This window comes from Orycteropus afer, unplaced genomic scaffold, assembly GCF_000298275.1.
Source record: "Orycteropus afer afer isolate SDZICR_OR568_19922 unplaced genomic scaffold, OryAfe1.0 scaffold00452, whole genome shotgun sequence".
NCBI lineage: Eukaryota > Metazoa > Chordata > Mammalia > Tubulidentata > Orycteropodidae > Orycteropus > Orycteropus afer.
The window spans coordinates 1,314,128-1,325,865 of record NW_006922039.1 but is presented as its reverse complement, the minus strand read 5'-3'; the positions used below and the strand labels follow the sequence as shown (position 1 = coordinate 1,325,865).

The 11,738-nt window shown below is 34.1% G+C and overlaps 1 protein-coding gene across 1 annotated transcript in view; it reads right to left on the bottom strand.

The window, feature by feature from the left end:
• PCDH11X (protocadherin 11 X-linked) overlaps window positions 1-11,738 on the bottom strand; it is a 900,527-nt gene that overhangs the window by 847,111 nt on the left and 41,678 nt on the right. Inside the window, exon 2 of the mRNA XM_042782740.1 lies at window positions 6,372-8,867. Within this exon, the coding sequence (XP_042638674.1) occupies window positions 6,372-8,867 (2,496 nt within the window). The remainder of the gene's footprint in view (window positions 1-6,371; window positions 8,868-11,738) is intronic.

The window sequence follows — 11,738 nt, the reverse complement described above, 5'->3', positions numbered from 1 at the left end:
TATTGTTCTCCTCTTCAGCTTTTGTGGGAAACTAGTTTTCAATGTTTGCTCATATTTTTCTCAAACGGTAGTTTTATTCCCTCAAGCATAGGTGAGGCATAGATCAATGGTATTCAGTACTCCAATTTTAAATATGGTTAAATATAAATCATCATTGTTTATGCTGATAAATACTGTAGCTCACCATAGTAAGCAGAACCACTTTGGTGTTGACATCATCAGCATATCTTGTTTAGTTTAAGCATTAGCCCAGAGAGCAGGATAGAAAGCAAGTTAATTCTTTTCTTACAGAAGTTGCATTCTGACAGATGGAATTACTTGCAGCTTTGAAAACAAGTTTCTATTTTCATCCTTTGCAAAGGTAACCTCATAAAACTATTGAGGAATGCATTGAGATATTCTGAATAACTATTTCAAGATATTCTCATGTTCACATATACAAAGGAGTAATTAGGAGTTTTTCTTATGACAGTGACAAGGGTCACTGAGGTACAATAAGAAAATCACGTATTCTCCTTTATCTCACAGAACATTCAGAAAAGGAGAAAAAAAGGCTTCATGACACGATCATATTAAAAATTTATAATTTATATGAACAATTCTATACTCAAATGGTCATGAAGCCATTGTAGTGTTTTATGGAATATTTGAATTGGTGATTCTTTTTCTTGGGCATCATCATTTTATTCACAATTAAATTAAGACTATGGATTATAGAACCCCCATTATCAGTACATCTTGGTACTTGCAAAGGTATGAACTCCAGGGGCATAGAGATTTGGCTAGATTTTTACATACTTTAGAATGATTTGAGTCAAATATTTATCAAGGAGAAATTGAGAGGAATTGTTAAGTGGCTCCATATCATCAACTTGTACAAAGGTAAATTTTAATTTTAACCATTTTTCTACAACAGTAATTTATAAGTATATAATACAATACTCTAACTGACATGACATTTTTCATTACCATTAAAAGTTGGTACATTCACAATCGTTATAGTTAACTAACTAAAAAGCAAGATAGCAAGTATGTTCAAGGAACTCTACATCATTGGAGGTACAAGGGATTCTGTATCGAGGCAACAGAAACACTAAATTTTAACATCAACCTATCAAATATATTACCTATACATCAAATTACAAGAATTTTACTAATGTGAAATGTTAAATAGAACATAAACCTCTTCTAAATACTTTTACATCATGAACACTTCAACTAATACACTAATTTTAATGCACATACATAATAGAGTAAATCCTATTCACATTTTCAAGGTAAGATGACACACAATTGTATTTGAATCAAAAGCCAGGGAACATAGCCTTTATGTCATAATTATGAGGGTCGTTTATACTCCCTTTTCATCCCAAGAAATAATTATTTTTAAAAACTCTGTTAGTAATGTTAGTAAGGCATAAACAGCTTAAGGGTTATAGTGCAAAATTTTAATGTGTCATTCTTTTCTAAATAAAATATAAAGTACCCTCAATTCGAGAGATTTACTCATTTGTATAGGAAATACTGTGAAAATGAATTAATTTTAAGTGGCAAATTACTCAAAAGAATTAAATATACTCAGTAATTTAATGCCAGAGAAATAAAATAGATCTATTTAGATGAGGCTCTAGTACTTTAGGCAGTTTCAAAATTAAAATATAATCTTTTAAAAAATATCTTACCTAAATCCTTGTTTCTACCCTAATATGACTGAAGTTCTATTTCATAATACAAGAAATATCAATATTTTTTTCAAAATATCAGGGAGTATAAAGAACTTTACATTCTCCTTTTGATAGATATAAATAGAAAAAAATGTTTTCTCTTTCAGTATTTATTTTAAAAAGAGAAATATGATTACAACAAAAATAATTTTTAATGATGAAAGTAGTGGAACAAGATGATTACAGTCACCATAAACACCCAATAAGTTTATTTTATATCATCCAACTTTTAAACAGTGTGATAACTAATTACAGTGATTTCTCAGCAACACTATAATAGTTAACATTTTCATAAAAATTAAATTTAAGTTTTTTGGCTTGCATTCATCTTATTTTTTTGGACTTAAATAATATCTTGCCCTGGATACCTTTCAGAAGGGTAGCTTGGATAGTTCAGCTTCACTTCCAAACCCCCGGAGATGATGTTTAACTCTTCAGCAATCAGACAGGGCATGTAACTCCATGTTTCATGTTTGATGTATTAACTATCATTGTGTACACCAGGACAGTATTATACTACATTACAGTTGTTGCCATTCAGAGCAAGCACACAGAGAAACAGCATGATAAAATTGTTATTTCACTGTACTGTTTCTTCCACAGATTTTAAATTGTGATTGCCAGATATCAGCTAACATAAGCATAAGATTCAATGGGAAATCCATTTTAAAGTGGTCTTGTTTTGCTTGCTTTTATAATGGGAAATTCAGATCACAAAATCTTAGCCAAATTTTATAATCACAAATCATTGGAATTTTGGGGGGAGGGAAATGAAATTATGTTGTTCCTAGAAAGTTATATCTCACTGCAGATTTCAATAGTTGATGTCCTGGAATCAGTCTAGGACAAGAAAAATAACATGTTATCAAAATCAATGATTGTGTTCTAGGAGTCTCAGTTGCCAAGCATGTTATATGGCTAAAATTCACATTACAAAAAAAATAGATGCATAGAATTAATGTTACTAAATTTAACTATGGTGAATGCCAATCCTATTCCAAGCTAAGTCAGCCTGCTGTTACTATTTTGGTTCCAGATATAACACGTATAGCATGGTTACATCCATGAGTTACCTTATAAATATCTCAACCTTCTACTATTTTTTATATTTCTGCAATTACAAAACTATTCCAACTCCATTGATAGAAATTTATTATGATTTTGTTTTTAATGAAGTACCTCAAATATATGTCTAACACAATGAGTAGTACATAAAAGGCTCTCCAAAACTGGTATTTTAAACAAATGGTACTTTCAATTTTATTCTTGTCTCCATTATTCAAGTGTATAATATTCACAATATTTTAATAGGACTGCTATCATAAACAAGACTTGGTTTGGGCAGTATATATCTTTTATGATTATCAAAATTTATTCTAAAATAGTTATTTATATTTACAGTATTTCTAGGGTCATACCAACAAAATGCTATCTACTTGCTCTGAAACACTGAAGGTATTCATAGAAGGTAATTTATAGATTCATCCTCTTAAATCTTATATTTTTCATTTCTACAGTATGTACAAAAATGCCTTCCAGAATAAGCATAGAAACGCATACCTAAAAAGAGCATCATATTCTCCAAGTATAGATGGTTTTATGCAGTAGATGCATTGCTAACATGAAAGTATCCCATAAATGTACCCTCCTCTTTTTTTTCCCCAAAACTCTAGTCAGGAAAATAAAATCTACACAAAACATTCTCCCTTTCTAACCATGAAATTTCTGATAAATGTCCTTATATTTTGCAGCCACTTAAAATCAATTTATAGCTCTACTTTTATATTTCTATTCAGATGGGTAATGAACTAACTGTAAATATCTCTCTAAACCATCTTTTTAAAACCACATTCCTCACTTTGTATAAAATTGATTGGAATATTTCTGCCTCTGGTAATAGTAATATTTCTCACACGGTCAGAATTCCCTTAAGGAACAATGAATTTATATTGTATTGGCTGATGTTTTCTCCCATTTTGTGTGATGTTTCTTTAAAAAGAAGACACCTACTGTATTTGAATTTTTAAATACATAGTTTCTTTTTTAGTGCTCACTTATCTTTTTAGCATTCTGCAAAGTCAGTGAATATAAGATGCTTCTTCTGGAATTAATCACAAGTGGAAAAGTATATAGAAAAGGTGAAGAACATTGCAAATGTAGCACAAAATATAATGATTCAAATTATTTTTAGTATCATATTAGTCTGCTTAAGTTCACCAATTCATTTTCGGAAGATACTTAGTAGTGAATATGAAACAACTGTGAACCAATGACATAAATCTACTATTTAGCTGTTTTTTAAGAAATGAATAATTTGAGTAAGTCATCTCAGAACTCATAGAATTTAAGATAATAGTTTTAGCTAATAAAAACTAATAAAAACAATTATTACCATTTAGTTTTTGTATTTTGCCTGATTCATGAGACTTTTCATCTTGCATTTAGGACAAAATCTCTTAGCTGAATAATATGAAATGTTATCTTGAAAAGTTATCAATTTTATAGAATTTTAAAGAAATTATAGAATATGAAAAAAACTGAAAGAGGGAAATAATTATCAAATACTTCAATTTTTCATCACCCATGCTTTGCTTATTCATACTGCACTAAAAACATGTCTAGCTCATAAAACTTCTCCACGCTTTCAAAAACAATTGAAACCAGAATTTGCTCTTTTAACTAGATTCATGAACCAATCTATGAAAAATTATGATCTGAAAATGTAATTCACAAGCCCCATACTTTGTATACTATTTTTTAAACTAATCACAAATTTATTCCAGGAAAAAGTGGTATTAAATACACGACACACATAAAGTGTTCATCTTAATGGATACTCTTCTGTTGAGAAAGCTGTCAGATATGTAGAATAATAAGGATAAGAATTATATTATTAGAGTGCTGTTTTGAATGGTTAAATAAAAACAAACATACACCCTGAGGAGATGTTAGGCATCTATTATTTTTGTCACTTATCTACGCTCCAGCTAGGCTGGGAAGCATAGGGTTCATACAAATTTTAGAGATAACTAATGCCCTGTAAACTCACTCAAAGCATAACAGAAATGCTCCACACAAACACAAGAGTTCTATTTTGTCATTTTCAACAGCATAACGGTGGAACTATAATAAAAATTCACTCACAACTGAATTAGGACCTTGCCTGTATTACATGCTTAACAACAACAACAAAAAGTTAAATATCATTGTATAATTTAACTATTCATATCTTTGAATGACCTTAGCTCTTAAAGCCATTTCCCAACCTAACATAAATTATTTTCATCATTGTCTTGAACTCTGATAGACTTCAATACTATAACATGTGGTGAGAGAAAACCTATTCTGATTTTCATTGTTGCCATTGTGTTAAACCTGAATAAGTTCTCAAAAGCCTTTATTCACTGAAAGTGAGATTAAGACAAATACAAAAAAACAATGAAGTCAATATGTGGCATGATTTCAAGAAAAATGTGGAAAGATTCCATCATTTGACTTTATTAAGGAAACAATCCAACTAAAATAATGTATTTTTAATTTATAGATCTTGTTTTTTTTTTTTTTTTTTTCATTTTCCTCATGAAATACAGATAAAAAAAGCACAATGCAAGTTCTTGCTTTCATAAATTTTATTGGGTTTTAAATTATGCTGCATGGACTTTTCTATCTTAATTTGCCATATTTTTGTTTATGCCCATTATAGAAAGGAAACGTATTTCATTTTTCAAGTTATCGTTTCTGAAGAATGTCCATGGAAAGGCTCTAAGTAACTTGCATAGATATTCAAATATTTAAATCACTCGCTGCTGTCGAGATGGCTCCGACTCATAGTGACCCCTCCTTGGGTTTCCAAGGCGGTATCACTACAGAAGTAGATTGTCCAATCTTCCTTCCGAGGAGTGGCTGGTGGATTTGAACCACAAGCCTTCTGGTTAGCAATCCAATGCCTTAGGCACTATGCCACCAGAGCTCCCAATATTTAAATATTTAAAATAGGGGTCTTGTATATATTTCAATTTCTGGCTTGAAGATGAGATTGAGAAACATGTATCCTCATTTTTCTAATTCCATTCTTGTCATATTGTGTGATCTATGATAGATTTTATGAACAAGAATAAGGGTGAATTCCTAACCTGACAATGATGCTATTTTTCTTTGTGTGGCCATGGCGAGGATGAGGTGGAAGAAGATCACTTGGTGCTATTTAGACACCTTGAGTAGACAGATTTTCCCATGTGAATCTGACATTCTCAACATCATTAGTATTAAGAGGTACTCATAGGATTCTGAAAAGATTTACTGAGATATATGCAGCCCAGGCTGTTCAGAAACTTATGCACACAATGGTATTGACTAAGGACAGTGCTATAACTCTTCCTTGATTTAGAGTTTTTCTGGTATATCCTCTAGGAAGTGTCATACTGCCATCTACAGACAAAATTGCCCCTATTATCATCATCATTCTACACGTAATTTGCCTAAATCACCAGACATTTTATTCTGATTTTCTACCAAACTTAACCCACAGAGCAATTTGGAGAATTCTGCAAAATAAGTATTTTTCCTCTCATTGAACTCAATAGTTCTGTAAAGCTCTATTTCATATGAAAATAATATAAAATGAAGTTAGAAACTTGGATTACCTACCGGCCTGGAGTGAATAGACACAGGGGCCTTAAAAGTTGTCACTGGATAGCTGCACTCAGAAACGCTGTAGGGATCAGAACTGCTGGAGGAACACTTGGAGATGGAATCGCAGGCCACAAAGGTGTTATCAAGAGGCAGTTCCTGGATGATGTGGTGCTTTGAGTTCAGTGGAGTTTCAGGCTGGATCTGGAAGGCAGGCTGTGGAGAGGCAGATTTGTAATGACGGGCCAAATCAGGGCTATCAGGCTTAAAAGTAGTAGGGGTAGTGCCCCAGTTGTAGGTGCCCATGGCTTGCTCTTCCAGCTCAATGGGAAGATCTAGTGTGACACTATTTCCATCAGTGTCAGCATCATCTGTTTTAGTTTCTTCAATAGTGACAAAGTTAAGCAGCAAGTTCTTAGGGGCATGCTTCTTTTTCTTCTTCTTCTTTTTCTTCATCATCATCATCTGCCTATTTTCTGGGTTTGGAGTAACCCACTCTGAATTCTGCTTGTTTTTCTGGGCAGCCTTAAGTTGTGGGGACTGTCGGCATCTTACTACAGCAGTGATGAAAATTACTAAGATGACAGTTATGGTGCCAGCAACGATAGCAACCATGATCTTGACATAGTCACTGGTTGGTGATGACGCATCAGTTGTCTCAATATTCTGGGTCACAGGTTTTTCAATGCTCTTGCGCACCAGTTCATCAATCAGTGAAGCATTGGTCACTGACTCATTTACAAATAGATTAACAATTATAATACTGAAGAGAGAATCAGGTTGTCCTAAGTCCTTAGCTTTGACTATTAGTCTGTGTAAACCAAGATCTGCAACTACAAATTTTTCCTTTAGTGTAATGTTGCCTGTTATTTGGTCAATTATAAACAGACCTTTTGCATTTCCTCCTACAATGCTGTAACGAAGTTCTGCATTCATGCCCGCGTCACTGTCGATGGCAACTACCTTGAAGACCACTGTTCCTGGAATAGTGGATGGTAGAACCAATTCAAAGGAGTAGTTGGTAGAAGGGACAACAAAAACTGGTTTGTTATCATTAACATCGACCACATTTATGGTCACTTTAGCAGTTGAAGAACGTGATGTCTTACCGCCATCCTCAGCCTTTACATAGAAAGTGTAAGATTCTTGTTTTTCTCTATCAAATGAAATATTTGGTCGGATGACACCAGTCTGTGGATCAATGGTGAAATCATCATTCATATCTAAAATGGAGAGAGTAACTGCAGAATTTTCTCCATAATCAGGATCAGTTACAGTGATTAGTCCTACTGTGCCATGTCTTGGAAGGTTTTCAGGGACATAGAAATTATATTCATTGTGAGTGAAAACTGGGCTGTTGTCATTCTGATCAAGAACAGTCACTAAGACGGTGGCATTGGTCACCAAGGGTGGCATCCCATTATCTTTTGCAAAAACTGTGAAAGAATATTTTTCCTGTTTTTCTCTATCTAGTTTCTTCACTGCAGTCAGAACGCCTGTACGATGATCCAGGTTGAATTCAGATGGCGCATCAGCACCTAGCAGGTAATTGATCTCAGCATTACGCCCACTGTCTGCATCTGTTGCACTGATTTTTGTCAGTTGGATGCCTGGAGAGTTATTCTCAGGGAGAGAAAGACTTATGAAAGGCTGGGTGAAAACTGGAGCATTGTCATTTTCATCTTTCACTTTGACAAGGAGCATAGATGATTGATTTAAAGGAGGTTTGCCAGCGTCTGCGGCCAGTAGTTTAATGGCATACTCTCTTGTGGACTCATAGTCAAGATATGCAGCAGTCTCCAGGAGGAACTGATTACTGAATACTGGCCTTAATCTGAAAGGGACTTCATGATCTGTGAAGCATGTCACCCTTCCATTGTGGTCAGCATCCTTATCCGTCACAGTTATAAGAGCAATCTTGGTGTTGAGGGGAGCATTTTCTGAAAGAACCACAGTGCCATTGATTGGATTGATGATGTATCTTATATCAATTGATGGTATATTGTCGTTGACATCTGTAACATTTACCAGCACCATTGCTCTTGCTGGCATTGATCCACCATCACTTGCTAAAACAAGTAACTTGTGGTTTGGTGATTCCTCCCTATCCAGTGGTTCTTTGATTGTGATAAGTCCAGTAGTGCTGTTGAGGTGAAATAGTTTCTTGGCGATGTTAGAGACTAGATTGCTGAAATAGAAGTGAATCTTGGCATTTTCACCTATGTCCGCATCTGTGGCATGGAGTTGTGTCACTGATGTACCTACAGGAGCATTTTCTGGTATACTGACTTCAATTTCCTTCTCTTTGAAGACTGGGTGGTTGTCATTTGTATCAGCCACACTTATTTGCAAAATAGCAGTACTGGATCTTTGAGGAAAGCCACCATCTTCAACCTTTACTTTCATCACATATGTATCTTTCTCTTCCCTATCTAACTCCTTTTGAACAATCAGTTGTGGCATCTTGTCTCCTTCTGGTGTTTCAATGACATCAAGCCCAAATATACTTTGACCCTGAAAAAAAAAGGGAATGAAAACATATTTTAACTTATGTAATGATGTAATGAGACCAGTTTTCAATGTCTTTAAGCTCTATGATATAGTAGGATCAGCTCAGAAATAGGTGCCAGAAGACCTGAGTTCCAAGTCTCAGCTCTGCCTATGACGCATATTGTAACCACAGCAAGTTGCATAATTTCTCTAGGCATTTGTAAAACTAGAAGGTTGTGCTAGAAAATGGTCTGTAACATTTCAGGTAGTAGAATGTTGTAGTAATAAATGTAACTCATTTATTTAAACTATTAAACTTTTCCAAAGAAAGGAGTATATAGAATTCAAAAAAACATACCTGTCAGTAAATTTCATGTGATAAATGAAGCTATAATAAGTAAATTATAAAAAGTGAAGTAATCCATGGTTACTCCAAATGAACTAAATTGTTACTGTAGATTTCAGTTGGCTAGGATGCTTTTCACCACCCAAAATAACAATCAACTGCAAAATATACTCCCAATGTATTAACATGTGTATAAAATTTAATACAAATGAAACTTTTGCCAGAAGAAAAAAAAAAGGATATTCTAATAAAATTACAAACTTGCATAAAATACAAATAATTCATTTTTTTTCCTAAAAGAACAGACATTGAAAATGAAATTATCTTGAAGTAATATCAAAAAGTTAATTAACTTTTGAAACTGATGTGCCAAAATGTCAAGTAGGAAAATATAGCTTAAGCATGTATTTCCTCTCATCCCATTAGGTCATGATATGGGAATTTTGAAGAAAAAAAAAATCCAGTCCTCTGAACTCCAGTTAGATGATCTCTACACAGATAAACAATGATCCTGCAAGCTGACTGAGGAATACTGTCGACTGGCTCTCAGGAGGAGTCCTGTACAGTGTTGTGAGATGCATAAAGTCACTGGTGGGCATGAAGAAAAGATCACAAGAAGACCTTAGGATTTTTATGACTATTACATAAGTGATTTATTAATATTTGTGTGTGTTTATTCAATATATTTCTTGACAGAAAAGTTGCTGATGTGGCAAGGATCAGTTACCGATACTGCTTTCATGTGTTCTGTCACACAAGAACAAGATAACATTTGAGTATTTTGTTTATACTTTTGACATAGCGGTGTCTAAAACAAGATTCTCGGAAAGAAGGTTGGGCAATCTACTTCCGTAGTGATACTGCCTCAGAAACCCAAGGAGGGTTCACTATGAGTCGAGTCCAACTTGACAGCACATAACAACAACAACAAAACAAGATTCTAAAATTTACACACTAATAATTGATACCCAGTTTTCTGAGACTGCTAGAATATATGGTAGTTTATAAGTACATACTATATCATATTTTCATTTTACTTACCAAAGTATTATAGTAAATCTTTCTTAATACCTAAGTACATCATTTATTTTTTCTTATGAATTGCTTAGAGATATTTCTACAAACTGTTTTTTTTCTTTTTGCAATGAGATTTACTTATACGTTTATCCAGATGCAGAAGCATAATATAAATATATCTTCATAGAAAACACAGATGCTTTTTATGAAATTTAAGGTGGCATTACAGAAATATAAATGAAAATAATCAGTTTTCCCCCATATTATTTTTTAATTTAAATTTCAATATGTATTGGTTATCTCATTTTTAATTCATGTAATTCAAGCAAGCATTCTATTCACATTTTAATTCATATAAACCAATTAAAAATATGGCTTTTCTTTGTATTGCAAGGGAAATATTTTTCTTTTCATAGCTATTGATAAATGTGAAAATTACCAAATTTAAATCTACTAATTCCTTACTAGATGGCAAATAATAACAACAACAACAATTCCTTAAACTGTGTATTTTTAGAGAAAAAAAGAATGTTATGGTCATTATATTAAATATAAGCAAACCATATTTACTATTACTGTTTTAGGAGCTCTGGTAGCATAGTGCCTAAGGCACTTGACTGCTAACCAGAAGGCTAGCAGTTCAAACACACCAGCCACTCCTCGGAAGGAAGATGGGGCAATCTACTTCCGTAGTGATACTGCCTAGGAAACCCAAGGAGGGGTCGTTATGAGTCAGGGCCGACTCGACAGCACATAACAACAACAAGAACACATAGCTACTAATGGATAATGTCTCTATTGCTCGACTATATTCTGCAACTGCACTGTCTTATATGATGGGCATTACTCATAAAAGGATATTTAAATTTCAATTAAATTAGACAAAACTAAAAATTTAGTTCCTCAGTTGCATTTGCCATGTTTCAAGCTACATGTAACTAGTGGCTACTGCAATGAATAGCATAAATACAGAACATTTCCATTATTGCAGGAAGTGCACTGTTTTAAGATGTAATAATATTTTTGCTTAAAAAAGAAGAGGAAGGAAAAAAATCTGTATTCAGCCTCATCTCTGGCCTGCCGGCCAAGCCGGGAATGTCTGAAGGACTTCTAGGCTGTTCTTATTCAGGCCATCTCTCTCCAGACCGACCAGTCAGCAGTCCTGAGTAACAAAGGACAGCTGCTCCTCTACCCTGCTGGGGTAGTCATCTTTTGGCTCCTAGTTACACCAGCTTTGATAATGAAAATAGTTATTATAGTGGAGAGATGGAATCCATTTTTACCAAAGAAACCAACTCTTCTCCAATCCCACGGATCTTCCAGGGTCATTTGTTGTTAAGTGCCATCGAGTCGTTTCCGACTCACAGTGACCCCATGCACAGCAGAACGAAACACTGCCCGATCCCGCGCCAGCCCCACAATCCCTGCTATACTTGAGACCATCATCGCAGCCACTGTGTCAATTCATCTCGTTGAAGGCCTCCCCCTCTTTCGTCGACCCTCCACCCTACCAAGCATGACATCCTTCTCCA